This window comes from Mus caroli, chromosome 7 (genome assembly GCF_900094665.2).
Source record: "Mus caroli chromosome 7, CAROLI_EIJ_v1.1, whole genome shotgun sequence".
NCBI classification, from domain to species: Eukaryota; Metazoa; Chordata; class Mammalia; order Rodentia; family Muridae; genus Mus; species Mus caroli.
In genome coordinates, this window is record NC_034576.1 from 120,933,396 (window position 1) to 120,948,346 (window position 14,951).

At 47.9% G+C, this 14,951-nt stretch overlaps 1 protein-coding gene across 1 annotated transcript in view; it reads left to right on the forward strand.

The window, feature by feature from the left end:
* Vps35l (VPS35 endosomal protein sorting factor like) overlaps nucleotides 1-14,951 on the forward strand; it is a 100,325-nt gene that overhangs the window by 12,757 nt on the left and 72,617 nt on the right. The window contains exons 7-9 of the mRNA XM_021166497.2: nucleotides 611-739; nucleotides 6,514-6,598; nucleotides 13,196-13,255. Of these exons, the coding sequence (XP_021022156.1) occupies nucleotides 611-739; nucleotides 6,514-6,598; nucleotides 13,196-13,255 (274 nt within the window). The remainder of the gene's footprint in view (nucleotides 1-610; nucleotides 740-6,513; nucleotides 6,599-13,195; nucleotides 13,256-14,951) is intronic.

Sequence of the window (14,951 nt, forward strand, 5' to 3'; positions counted from 1 at the left end):
CCACAGGACCCTTGTAAGTGCCTGTGTATGCTTAGAGAAATGGGTTTGTTTTCCAACTCTTAAAAACTGAGAAGTTTGGAGCTGCTGTACAAGCATGGAGATCTGGCTTTGATTCCCAGCATCCATGTAAAACAGTCTCATGTGTTTGCCTGCACATATATGCATATATACATAACCATGTATGTATATATGCATAGCTTTTGCATGCCTGGTGCCCAAGGGAGCCAGAGGAGGGCATCACATCCTCTGGATGTACTGACAGCTGACTGTGAGCTGCCACGTGGGTGCTGTGAACTGAATCCAGGTTCTCTGTAAGACCAGTGAGTGTTCTTAACTGCTGAGCCATCTTCCTAACCCAAAATTTTTATGCCAGAGCTTCTAGTACCAAGCTGGGCACAACACTTGTCCGTCCACAAGCTGTAAGTCCAGGTATCCAGTGCAGCATCTGCACCTGGCCAGAATCTTGGCTTTGTTAGCTGCAGGCGGAGGTTGCAGATGTGGCACCGAGTGGCAAAGTGCAGCCAGTGTCTTGCCGTCTTATGTGGAGGACGAGACTTTTCCTTTTCCTCCTGTGCTCACCTGAAGTTCTTTTTGCCTTTTCTGCCCCCAGGGATCCCAGAAGGAGCTGCTGAACCTGACCCAACAGGATTATGTGAACCGCATAGAGGAGCTCAACCAGTCTCTGAAGGATGCCTGGGCCACGGACCAGAAAGTGAAGGCTCTGAAGATTGTCATCCAGGTCAGGCCGGGGGAGGTGTTGTGTTTTTTCCTTTCTTAAATTTCTGTGTAAAACTGTACTTAGCTTTTAGAGTCCTCCCTCAGGTCTTACCCTCAGTCATCACTTCCATGCTCACAGATGGCCTTTGGGAAGCCGTGATTATGAATCTGGTTTTGTTAGATGACTAATCCTAGAGCCACCGTGGACAGCTGCACAGGTTGTGCATCCCACGATTCTTGGAACCACTGTTGCCCAAGATGACAGAATTAATGATTCACCCAGTGCTGTGCAGTACACAGGCCTTGGGACAAGTGCTATTATATTTGTGATTTGTGCACACTAAGGTTTGGGTAACTGTCTTCCAAGAATCTGAGATTAATGTCTCTGTTATACATTTTAAAGATATAAGCAAAATACACTCATACTGTAAGGAGAAATATGTTCAGCAAATTATCTTGGTGATTTGCTGATGGCTCTTGGAGTCAGTCCTGTAAGGAAAGGTTTTTTTTTTTTTTGTTTTTTTTTTTCTTTTTCTAAGATTTGTTTCTTTTGGTTTTTCAAGACTGGGTTTCTCTGTGTAGTCCTGGATGTCCTGGAACTCACCCTGTAGTCCAAGCTGGCCTTGAACCCAGAGACCCTCCTGCCTCGTGTGTGCCAACACTGCCCAACTCTTCTTATGTTTACTTATGCATATGTGTATGTGTCTTTGTGAGAATATACCATGTGTGTGGGTTCTCATGGGGGCCAGTAGAGGGAGTCAGGCCCTTGGGAGCAGGAGATACAGGCCACTGTGGACTGTCAGTTGCTGGCGCTAGGAACTCAGCTCAGGTCTTCTGGAAGAGCAACCAGTGCTCTTAGCTAGAAAGCTGCCTTGCCATCTCCAGGAAAAGGTTTTATTCTGCACTCTTGCCCTGAAGACTCTCTTCTCTTGGCAAAGAGTACTTCAGTCAGGGGCTGGGTGTGTGGCTGAGTTAGTGTAGCGCGTGCCTCGAGTGCAGGGAGCCCTGCCTCGAGTGCAGGGAGCCCTGCCTCAAGTGCAGGGAGCCCTGGGTTAGATCCCCGCACTGTGTAATCTTGGTGTGCTGGGGTGAGGTTCCGGACTCAGTGGAGGTAGGAAGAGCAAGGTCATCCTCACCTACATAGCCTGCTGGAAGTCACCTGTCTCAAAATAAAAATAATAACAATAACAACAACAACAATGCAAAATTAAAAAAAAAAGAAAACAGTGGAGCCAGTGAGGCCTTTGGAGTTAACCTGATGACCTGAGTTGGATCCTCAGAACCCACAGTGGGTCGGAAAGAACCGACCTCTGCATATTGTTGTCTGACCTCTGATGTGTGCCATGGCACACAGTGGAGTGTTCTTTCTCTCTCACAACACATAACAAGTAAATACATGTAAAAAATGAAGAAAAATGAAAGAAGTGCTCAGGTCGTGGTGAAAGAGGGAAATCTCACTGCTTTGCTGGTTTTGGATCAGCATGTCTGAAACAGCCATTTTAGTTCAGAGGGATGTTGGTCACAGAGCATCACTTGTCACTTCTTGTCATGGTAATGGGACATTTCTTGATAGAGGTCTGTGCACTTGGCTCTTTAAGTGTTTGAAATTGAATCTGTGTGCAGCAGGGTGGTCTTTCCTAGGGTTTCACACCTCAGGGGAGCTGGGCCAGTTCCCTTTGCCTGTTGTTTATAGAGTAAATACTCTGGGAGAAAGGGCCTGCCACCGTGCCTGCAAACTGAGGGTGCCTTGGAGTTCAGATAGCTGCAGGTGTTTGCACTGTAGAGTGGCCGCAGCTTGGAACTTGGGACTCTATCCGAGGTCACCATCTCAGGGAAGGAACCAAGCGGGGTCTGACTACGCCTACCTGCTGGATCCCAAAGTTCTAAATGTTTCTGGTTGGTTTCTATGAGGAAATGAAGAAGGCATGGCATATAGCATAGGTGAATAAGCAAGGGCTCCTCCTTTGCTCTGTGACTCACTCATCTACCTGGAGAGCCTGGGTTCTATCCCAGGACTGACATCCCCAATCAAAGTAATTCTCAGCTCATAACCACTGCATGCTTAAGCCTAGACTTTAGTGACTTTGAGCCTGGCACAGTGGTGAATACATCTCATCCCAGCCCTGGAGAGACTGGGTCTGGCAGACAGCTAGTTCAGTGTTAGCCCAAGCTGGGTCTGAAGACCCTACCTACCAGTCAGGCAGCGGTGGTGCATGTTTTTAATCCCAGCATTCAGGAAGCAGAGGCAGGTGGATCTCAGAGTTTGAGGCCAGCCTGGTCAACAGAGCAAGTTTCAGGACAGCCAAGGTGACACAGAGAAACTTTGTCTCAAAAAACAAAACAAAACAAAACAAAAATAAAAAAACCTATCTCCCCAAAGAAAGGAAATACAATGACTTTTAGTGCATTTACAGCGGCACAGGTATCTCATCTCATACAGTCCGGTTTTAGAACACGCTCATCACCCTAGCTCCTGACTGTAATCAGGAACCACCACATGTGTATGAAAGTCACATGACAGCCTCGTGCGCCAGTCCTCGTCTTCGCTTCATTTCTGACAAGTTCTCTTGCTGCGCTGCGTTTGCATGCCAGGCTAGCTGGCCCATGCTCTGGGCGTTCTTCCTCTGCCTTCAGTCTTGCTGTAGGATCCCTCAGATTTCGGGGATTTGAGCTCAGGCGTTACCACTGAGCCATTGTCCCAGCAAACAGCCAGTATTAAATGTCATTCAAAACAAAACAAAACACCCACTGCCATTTCAATGTTTTTCCAGTAATGGTGATGAGTTTGACTGCAGGTACCTCAGCCACAGTCCCATGCCAGTAGTCAGCCAGTGAACAGCAGTGTGTCGCAACCTCTGCTGCAGGGGAGGCTGAGCCTGGGAGCTGTGCGAGCCCCTCATGCCCAAGCTCTACCCAGCCTACTTCATTAGGATCTCAAAGGAGGAGGCGATGAGGATGCTGCATGCTTGCCTTTGGGCATGGTCTTCTCGCAGAGCCCTTGTTACAAATACTGCTTCTTTAATGCTTGGCTGGAGATTCTTTATCTGCGTGCGTGCGTGCGTGCGTGCGTGCGTGTGTGCGTGTGTACGTTCGTGCCTGCGTGGAGGCCAGAGGTTAATGTTGGCTGGGTATCCTTCCTCAGCTGCTTACCCCCCTTGTTTTGAGAGACAGAGTCTCGAATGGAACCTTTCTTTATCTCTCATATCTACTGTCTGGTCAGCAGGCTCTGCCCACCTAGTGTGGGTTGCTGATACATTGTCACCAAACCTGGCTTTTGACAGGAGTTCTGGAGATCGGACCTCAGGTCCTCATGCTTGCGTGCCAAGCACTCTACCCACTGAGCCCTCTCCCCAGCAGCTCCTTGGAGATTCTTCATTTTTAAAAATGATTTCTTTTGCCGGGCAGTAGTGGCGCACGCCTTTAATCCCAGCACTTGGGAGGCAGAGGCAGGCGGATTTCTGAGTTCGAAGCCAGCCTGGTCTACAGAGTGAGTTCCAGGGCTACACAGAGAAACTCTGTCCCGAAAAAAACAAAACACAAAACAAAAACCAAAAAACAACACCCCCCCCAAAAAAAAACCAACCAACCAAAAAAATTTTCTTTTAGTTTTTAGAATTATAATTATATTTTTTCCTCCCTTTTCTCCCCCTAGACCTTCCCATATACCCCTCCTTACCCCCTTTCAGATTCACGACCTCTTTTTAAAATTGTTTTCCCATGCATACACACACACACACATACATACATACACACACACACATACACCATTTTTGTACTGGCTAGCCTATTGCTGTGTCTTCCTTGGGGCAGACTCTTCCTCCTTTGTTGCCTGTGGTTCTGTGTGGAGGATCGAAGCCCAGTGAGCTTTCTCTTTCCACATTAGCTCATCTCTCGTCTTCATTCAGCTCATGTTCAGGCAGTCAAGCTGGTGAGACTGTGGGTGTCCTTTGGGATTGTCTACTTTTAACACCCCGGTCTCACCAGAAAAGTCTTAGAAATAGGACCATGACCTTTAAAATGGTACTTTATAAGGTAGTTTTACTTTAAGAGGTTCTTACAACTTTTAACTTTGGATTTAAAAAAAAAATTTTTTTTTCCTCATCCTTCCTAAAACACATGTTCATGAGAGCAGCTTGTGGGAGTGGGGGTGGGGTCAGCACACAGCTGTGTGGGACGTCCCAGCTGGGTGGAATCTGGAACCTTGCCTGAGCTGTGTGTGGACAAGGGGGCCCTGCATGGCAGTGGTGGAGGAGGAGGTGGGAGTTGTCATCTTCCTAGGACCCATGGGGTCTGCATGTAAACAGTCTCTGGGATTTGGGGGGTCATTGTATTTTTTTTTCTTCTGAGCCCTAAAATCCCCGAGAATCCCTGCGAGTGATTGTTTAAGTTGGGAACTCTCATAAAGGGCTGTGAAGATCACAGAGCAAGACAGCAGGGGCTGTAATTCCATATGCATCCAAACGCTGCAATAACACAAACATCTTTGCTTTAATAGCACATGGCTCCCTGCCCCTGTGAGAGGGTTTCCACAGGCCAGACACTGTTTATGCACAGGCATGTCACACAGAGGAGAAACTTGGCCACTCTCACGGTTTAGATGCTGGGAGCCAGAGCCAGAGTGAAAATACGTGTCCAGGGGACTGAGCCTGCTGGATATCCTGACCACCACATGCATGCCCTGATCACCAGAGATGTGTGTTTATGGACCTTTTCTTTAGTCCAGTTCTTTGTCCAGTTTATTTTTTATTTCTGAATTGATAAATGTGCACGTTTGTGCAGGCATGGACATGCATATTCGGAAGCCGCCAGCTGTCTTCCCCTGTCACTTTTTACTTCATTATTACTTTTCAAGACAGGGTTTTTCAGCGTAGCCCTGGCTATCCTGGAACTCACTATGTAGGCCAGGTTGGGCTCAAACTCAGAGATCCCCCTGCCTGGTTCAGCAGATAAGCAGGATCCTTTCAGAAAAGTTTTCCTAAGTCTCAAACTTGTGGCTTTCTCAGAGCCAAGCTTTCCAGAACATTCTGTAGGAGGCTCTGTAAGCATCCTGGTTCTTTTTGTCAAAAGCGAGTGGTGGGTCTGGGGAGCAGGCGGACCCTGCAGGAGCACTTGCCATGCAGATGAGAGGGCTTGCGTCTGAATCCCCAGCACACGTAAGAAAGCTGGGTGTGACAGGGGCTTCCTGTAACCCTGGCACTGAGGGGCAGAGCCAAGCAGATTTTAGGAGATCATTGGCAGCAAGCCAGTCAGCCTAGCTAAAAGTGATAGATAGCTTCAGGCTCGGGGAGACCCTGCCTCAAGAGAATGAGGTGGATAAAGACTCTTCATATCTTCCTTAGACTTCCATGTGCACACACACAGGTGTACAGCTGCATGCACACATGCATACCACACACAAACACAAGCACACAAAGGAAAAGTACAAGTGTAGGAACGGCTCGGCATTTACAAGCACTGGCTGTTCTTCCAGAAGACTAGGGCTCGAGTCCCAGCATCCACATGATGGTTCACAATCGTTTATAACCCAAATTCCAGGGGATCTGCCACCCTCTTCTGACCTCTGGCAGCAGCAGGTACATGCACACACATGCAGACAAAACAGCCATCTACACAAAGATCTAAAATAAAAGTAAGGAAAGCTTTTTCTCGTGCCTGTGCCCTGTGGGAGAGGCTGACCCGGGACTGGGCACCCACTTCTGTGCTAACTTGCTTTCCGAGATCATCAGTTTTCCACACTTAGAGGCTCTCCAAGTGAGGCACCCAGAGTGAATTTCCTCTCCTGTTCTCTCTTTCTAGTGTTCAAAGCTGCTGTCGGACACGAGCGTTATTCAGTTCTACCCAAGCAAATTTGTCCTTATCACCGACATCCTTGATACGTTTGGTAAGTGCCATAGCCATCGAGTGTCTAGAAAATGTCTTTGTTTTGTCAGAAGGTAGTGCCAGAGCTGCTTACGTTGGCTTCTGCTATCGCGTTAGTCCTTTGGGGTACGTCACTACGTCACGAGGGAGAACGGTCTGCTCTGTGACTTCTTTTTCTCCTGCTTGTAAAGTCAAGAGGTTTTGTATGTAGAATAGCATGCTGTATATATTTATATTAATATGTAAAAGGTTTTGTATGTAGACTAGCATGCTGTATGTGTATATATATATATATATATATATATATGTAAAAAAGTAACAGGATACATTTTTATTTTGACTGACGCATGGTACTTACCTGGATTTGAAGAACGCAGTGTGGCACGGGTGTAGGATGTGTGACAGTCAGGGTCATTGGCATGTGTGTTCATTGCCTTAGACATCCGTCACTTCCTTTTGTTGGGAACATTCACATTCCTCTACACTTACCATTTGAAATACTCAGTTAATTGCTGGATGTCTGTGTGCTGGGCACTAGGAGTCTTTCTCCCCAGCCCACTGCATTGGGCGTCTTTACTAAAGCCCTGAATGTTCTCTTCTAATCTTCACATAGGCCAGTAGCATGATGAATGACATCGGCGGGTTAGCAGCTCGTGTCCTGGCTAAGCTCAGGTCTCTTGCCGCCTCCAGGGCACCTACACTTGCACTGATGGGAACTGTGTGTCTCATTCTGTCACCGTAACCAAGTGCTTAGGGTAGTCAGTTGATGAGGAGGAAAAGTTTACTTGGGCCTGCAACTTTAATTTTTTTTTAACCCTTATTTTTAATAATGGGTCTTAAATGCTTTAACCTCCCTTTTAGCTCACCATCCACCAGAGGTAGTGGAAGAGAAAGGATAACGGGACCTATTTAGAAGTGGACCTGTTTAGAAAGGTTCTTAGGAGCAAACTCCCATCGGTGTTGTCAGGAAATCAGCAGCTCAGTTCACAGGTCTGCAGCAGCAGCTCCATCCACTGGCAAACACTTCACGGATACACCAGCAGCCCAGGTAGGTAGAGTCGGGATAGCAAACACAGTCAGCAGTGGTGACACTACCTAGCAGAGACAGCCTGGCCTCAGGCTCTGCACAAGTCACAAGGAGGGACCAGGAGGAACGCAGAAGTTCTCGACTGTGCCTCTCTTAAGGAAGCGAAGATCAGTAAAGATACGGAACCCACTAGCATTGTACAGCTAGCTGTACCAGAAAGCCAAGCTCTGCCTCTGTCACTGGCCACCGAGTTCTGTTTATACTCCCTCCAAACATCACGTGTCCTCCATGGGTCTTGACTTAGCACATGTGTCTGTCTCAGCTGACATCACTCTGCCAATCCGCCGGAGTCTGAGGACGTGGCATGAAGCCGCAGCACACCACCAGAAGTGTTTTGGTGTGTTTCTCTATGGAGCCCCACCAAAGGAGCGCAGCTACACAGTGGAATGACATGCCTGTCATTAGGGAAGACTCCTTCACGTGTCCTTTCGTGTGCTTGCTTTAGCAGAACATCCTCTCACTTTATGTCCCCTGCAGGAAATGTTCCTTCATGAGTCTGCCATAGCCTTTCACCTGTGTCCACTTCAGGGAAACCTCCTTCATGTGTTTACCGCAGCAAAACACCATCTGACACAACCGACTTTCCAAAGAACCCTTAAGTTTCCACTTCACGGGCCTGCGGCAAGGCAGGAATGTGTGACAGGCAGATCCACTCCATGGCCCAGAAGTAGAAGAGGAACAAAGGGCTGGAGTCTCACAGCTGCCTCCAGGGGAGCTCTAGGTGGCTTAAATACTTGCCTCTATCTTTTTTTTTTTTTTTCAGATAAATTTGTTTTTAATCAAGGAGTTAATTTTCTTTCAATCCTATATAAAACAATAGCAATTAAAACTTCATTTACATATTAACAAGTAACTGTGCAAAAATTTACATGAAAAAATGGAAAGACGGGGATTCCCTAAAAGATAAAATGAAAGGTGTAACAGTTCTCGGGTGTCGTAAAAAATACGGATCAGCGTTCAGTTCACATGTGCGAATTAAAGTCTAACATGAGAATCCACATGGAAAAAGCCAAGTATTTACAGTCACAAAAGTACTATCAATAGACAATTTAATACAATAACCTCTGAAAATATAAAGAATCAATTAGTATATTTGTTTTTTTTGTTTTGTTTTGTTTTGTTTTCGAGACAGGGTTTCTCTGTGTAGCCCTGGCTGTCCTGGAACTCACTCCGTAGACCAGGCTGGCCTCGAACTCAGAAATCCGCCTGCCTCTGCCTCCCAAGTGCTGGGATTAAAGGCGTGCGCCACCACGCCCGGCCCAATTAGTATATTTGTAATAATAAAAAAAAAAAAGGTACAAAGAAGGGGCTTTGCTCTGGATGCCTGTAAGGTTTACTTGCCTCTATCTTAAAGGGACCACACCTCCCAAGAACAGTGCTGGAGCCTACACCTTTTACAGATGGGCCTTGAGGAAACAGTGAAGGTTTGAGCCATAGCAGGAGCGCAGCCTCTCTTCCCTGCACTCTCCCTGCCCTGCAGTGTCTGCCTCAGGAACTGGTACTGACACGACACATTCCTCATCTGGACACCTAGGCGTCTTCTGCATGCACTGAAGTTCTCCCCGGCTTGCCCATTTCCCTGTGTCTTCAGTCACCACAGATCTGTCTTTCCTACATGGCAGTCACAGTGTCTCTGAGATCATTGGGATTACCCTGGTTTCATACTTCTTACCTTTCCGCCTGTGCCTCCCACAGCAGTGGGTTTGCGGTGCTCGCACAGCTAGCTCCACCCATCCCTCATGTGGATCCTGATGATCTGAGCACTGGATCTCACGCCTTCACAGAAACCTCTCACTCGATGAGCTGCCTCCCCAAGCCAGACAGAGTGATCTTTTAAGCTTAGTGGAAAGTTCTAGGCGAAGAGACTATCTGAAGGCCCAGGGGCTCCTTGGCCTGGTGTGTAGCAGTGGGTGGTTGAAGCAGAACAGTTTGCCTGGCCCAACAACACTCTGAGCTGTAAATAAAGTGTAGAGGCATCAGAAGGAACCTACAGATGAGCTTCTGAGAGCTGGAGGTCAGATGAAGGCATTCATGTCTTACCAAAGCAGAGTCCATGAGCTTACAGCACAGCATGTCTTGTCTGTAACCCTTCCAACAACAAGCCTTCTAGCCTGCTGGAGATCCAAGAGTGCTTTCAGGTACAGCTGGATCTAGGGACTTGGTGTGATTGAGGTTTTTTTTTTTTTTTTTTTTTTTTTTTTTTTTTTTTTTTTGTCTTTCTGGTACTTTCTCTTGGGATGACTTCATTCTCAAGATTCACACTGTGTTCTCTGCTTCTATCAGCATTACTGCTGATGGTCCCAGAGCGTGGAAAGACCTTTGGGTTCTGCCTCACTGGCCTGGCTCGGGTCATGATATCTGGCAGTGACATAGGCTGACTTCCAGTGCCTGAGTTGATTGCCCACAAACATTTCCTGTTGTTGCCAGAGAAAGGGCAATCAATGGACGTGGTCATGGCGGTGCTTACACATCTCCAGTTTTTAAAAATGGAGAGAGCCTTGCCCTGTCTGGATACCAATCCTGAGTCCTGTGGCCAGTCTTGCCATGTGCTGTTCTAACAGACCTGTCTCTCTGCTGTCAGCATGGTGAGCTAGGGTTGGAGCATCTTGCAGTTCAGGACCACAGGGCACACGGCCCAGGCATCTAGAGATGCATGAACACAACAGAAGTATGACAGGCATTTCAGTGGAGGCCATAGGCACAGGCGGACTGCTGGCTTCCCTGGCTGCTGCCTCTTCTTCAGTCATGTGTTTGAGATTCAGATTTTCTGCCTGTGAAATGGTGCACAGGAGACACTGAGGTGGAAACTTAAGGGTTCTTTGGAGAGTCAGTTGTGTTGGTTGGTGTTTTGCTGGAGCAAAAAAGGAGTTTTCTTGAAGTGGACACAGGTGAAAGGCTCAGGCAGCCTCATGAAGGAACTGAAGCAGACACTGGCGAGAGGATGCTCTGCTGACGCTAGCACATGAAAGGACCCGTGGTGAGGGGTTCTTCGCTAATGACACGCATGTACTGGTCCACCTTACACGTGTTCTTGAGTTCCATTTGTCCGGACTCCATAGAGAAACACACCAAAAACCTGGTGGTGTGCTGCAGTTTTTTTGTTGCTTCCTCAGATTCCGGCTGATTGGCAGAGTGATGTCAGCTGAGACAGACATATGTGCTGAGGCAAGACCCATGGAGGACACGTGATGTTTGGAGGGAGACTAAATAGAACTCAGTGGACAGTGACGAAGGCTGAGGTGGCTTGCTGGTAGGGCTAGCTGCGCAACGCTTGTTGATCTTGCATCTTTGCTGATCTCGGCTTTCCTGAGAAAGGCACAGCTGAGAACTTCTCCTGATGTCCCTGCTGGTCCAAATCCCTCCTGATGCTGACTCCTGCTGAGGCTGGGGCCTGCCTGTACCTGCTAGATAGGGCCACCACTGCTGATTCCTGTTTGTTATTCTGACTCTACTGCACTGCTGGTGCATCCGTGAAGTGTTTGCAGGTGGATCAAGCTGCCGCTGCCAACCTGTGAACTGAACTGCTGAGTTCCAGACAACACAGATGGGAGTTGCTCTAAAGAACCTTTCTAAACAGGTCCACTTCCCCTATATCCTTTCTTTTCCACCACCTCTGGTTGGTGGTGGGCTAGCAGAGAGGTTAAAGTGTTTAAGAACCATCATTTAAAATATGTTTTGAAAAAAATTAAAGTTACAGACTTTCTGGAGACAACTACCTGAACGGACATGTAAGGGACACAGAACAGTTTTCTTTCCTAAGAGCTGCTGGCAGGACATGGTAAATAATTGTGGGTAGTGCTGGGCACAGAGCTCATGCTCAGAACATGTTCACTGTCACCGCTGTAGTTTTCAGTCACGGTGTCTTCGATGTGTGAGAAGCTAGTCAGGAAAAGAACCAAGGCTTGGGGAGGCAGCTCATCGAGTGAGAGGTTTCTGTGAAGGCGTGAGATCCAGTGCTCAGATCATCAGGATCCACATGAGGGATGGGTGGAGCTAGCTGTGCGAGCACCGCAAACCCACTGCTGTGGGAGGCACAGGCCGAAAGGTCACTGGGGCGTGGTGGCTTCCAGCCTAGCTCCAGGTCTGATGAGAGTCCCAACTCAAAAGAATAAAGGCAGAGAGTCATAGAGGAGACCCAACATTCTCCTCTGACCTTCATCTTTGCTCATGGACATGAGCAGTGCATGCATCCGCCCCTCCACACGCACACACATACAGAATGAACTCTAGCCGAGATGGTTATTTCCCCAAACAGTGTCTACCACCTGAACAAAAGAAAAACAACTTATTTGGCCAGAAATGACATAGTTAGCAGCTGCTTACAGTGTGAGGTGTATTTCCTGTTTCTAGAGAGGTGGCAGACTTCTGTATAGGAAGTAAAGGAGTTTGTAAGAGTCCCTCCCTCGGTATGCTGTTCCTCAGCGTGCTCAGGGACAAGCAGTGCCTCTGTCCAGTGTGACCCAATGGACTAATCCCTGTGGCAGAGAGGAAATGTCTCCCTCTCTCTCTTCACCCTTGTGATCCTGGGTTAGAAAACCATAGGAAGGAAAAGAGGCAGTGGGCCTGGGCACTGGCATTGGAGCACATTCTATGAGGTTTCCAGAGTCTGCAGGGTTTGTGTGTGTGTGTGTGTGTGTGTGTGTGTGTGTAGGGTGAGGTTCTAAGCTGGGCTTCTCAGTTTGACTGTACACTGACATCTCTGACATATCTTAGCTGCACCCAGACCACTTCTGCCGGAGCCCCTGGGATGGACAGAGACCTCACACTGGATGGTGATCTTTGGGGCTCCAGGGCTCTGCCGCATGCTGGCCTGAGAAGTATTGGTCTAGCAGACACTGGCCACCATTTCTAGATACTCCGATAATTAGTGTCTTCCACACCTGAGCACGCACAAGAATTTGCAGCGATGTGGTCCAAAGTTCACATTCTAGTCACATTCCCCAAATCTTTGACTTTCAAAGCTCTAAGACAGGCCCAGGCTTGTGCGTTCCCAGCTACCACCCTGCCAGAGGCGATCAGCACCTGAGTGAGAAGAGAAAAAGAACCTGGAACTCGGGCCAGAGCAGGGAGGCGTCCCCACACTTTACAGAAAGTGCCCTACACTGGATTCAGCTCCAGCCATGCCCAGCTTAGGCCAACAGACGTAAATAAGTGGCCTGTGGTCAGAAGTCAAGTCAGTGAGATCAGAGAATGAATATCTGACCCGAATCTTGAGGGCCACAACATTCTGTAATTATTTTTAACCTAACTACCTAGGTAAACCCTGTGAATTCGTGTGAAAATCAGCTTCCTCTTCCAGGATGTGTCTGTGATCCTGCCATCTGCTCTTTTTCCCTTCCCACTAAAAAGCAAAAAAAAAAAAAAAAAAAAAAAAAATCCCAAAGCTAAAAGTGTGTGCCACTAGGTGGCAGCATACACTCATGAGTTAATGCCTGCTGCCAGGTGCCATTTTCCTGCTTCTAATTAGTAACATTTATTTAGTGTTTGCTCCTGTGGTGTGTGATGTCAATACCATATGTCTTTTTCTCCTAGGAAAGCTGGTCTATGAGCGCATCTACTCGATGTGTGTGGACAGCCGCAGTGCCTTGCCAGGTAATGTCACCAGCCTGCTCAGAACCACCATTAGACGGTTTTAATCAAATCGGGATTTATTGAAAATGGATAAGGTTTTTAATTCAGTGTGTTGAAAGAAACGTGTTTGAAGTCTGGTTGTCTCTGTCATCCAGAGCCATCAGAAGGTTTGCAAGCAGGCAAGTCATTAGAATGCAGGAAAGGGGGAGAGGGTGGAGTGAGACCTGGCTACAGGTCAACTTCTCTGCTGCTGCTCAGAGCCATGTTCCTGTTTCATATGGGTCTTTCTTTCCAAGAAGCAAATTGCTTAAGTAAAAACTGTGTATGTATGAAGGGATGTCCGATAAATCAATAGTAGCAGATGCCCCAGCTCCTCAGCCTATACATAAATGATGTTGGCGTTAAATTCATTGCCAATCAATTTTAAATTCCCAGGAGGTTCTAATGGGACAGGTGGATGATGGACTTGTGTTGTCACAGGAGATCGTGGCGATGCGTTCAGATGCAGCATCTTCAGCTATGGCTTCCTTTCCTTTGCCCTGTTTAGCTCACACAAGCTGCAGCGGCTGCCTGGGCTGTCATTTCATCCCTCTTCCTGGTCCTGGCAGCCGTTCTTGCCCAGGGACAAGGAGACAGTGATAGTGGCAGTGACCCATAGTTTAACCTTTTCCCTTCCTTCTTCCCTACCCCACTCCCTTCTCTCTCCCCCCTCCTCCTCTTTCCCTTCCCTGGCCCTCCTGGTCCATCCACCCAGATATCATCCATCTACCCTCTCAGCCATCCTCTATCTATCTCCCCCCCCCTCCCCAATCTGTTTACCTGCCCTCCTGATCCCCCTGCTCCACCCCCATCTGTCTTCACACTGACCATCCATCTACTCACCTGCCCATTTATCTATCCATCTCCTTAAAACTTTGATACAAACGTTTCTCAGAAGGAAACACAGCTGTACACAGCTTTAGGTCTAGATGAGCCCTTTAGCCCTTGGAGCTACCTGGTCTCGCCATAGAAGGGCAGGCCCAGTGCAGAAGGGTCACAGCTGTGCCTGCACTGTCTGGTCCAGTGGCCACCAACCCCGTGTTGCTCTTGAGTACTTGAGATGTGGCTGGCAAACTGAAATGAGTTTGGAGTATAAAAAGAAAAGACACTAGGTAGCTCGGCGTGGAGGAACATGCCTGGAATTCAGCCTATAGCAGCACTCAGGAGACGGAGACAGAAGGGTTGTAAGTGCAAAGTTAGCTTGGGCTCCGTAGTGAAATCCTGTCTGTAAACCCCCAAGGGCTGAGGAGGATACAGCTCAGTGATAGAGTGCTTATATAACATCTCCAACACTGCAGAAAGGGGAAAGAAAGAAAAAAAGAAATGACAAAAGACACCGGATTATAAGACTTACTGCACATCAAAAGCCATATAAGCCACTAATAACTTTTCAGACTGGTCCCAGGTTAAGCTGGTGCTCCAGATGGTCTGGGCCTCTGCACGTTAGTGTAGTTAGCAGTACCTCCTCAGCCTTCTGTGGCTCGTACAGCAGTTCTGTGCCTCCAACCCGACCCACCCCACCCCCCACACTGTAGTCAAGATTTTAGTGTCTCCTTCTGGTAAGTTTAGGAGCTCAGAAAGTCTCACAGAGGCCAGCCCTGTGGGAAAATCATCTCTGCTGGCCAGGGGTCTGGGAAATACACATTTATTTATTGAATGTACGCTCAGCATGTGGTTC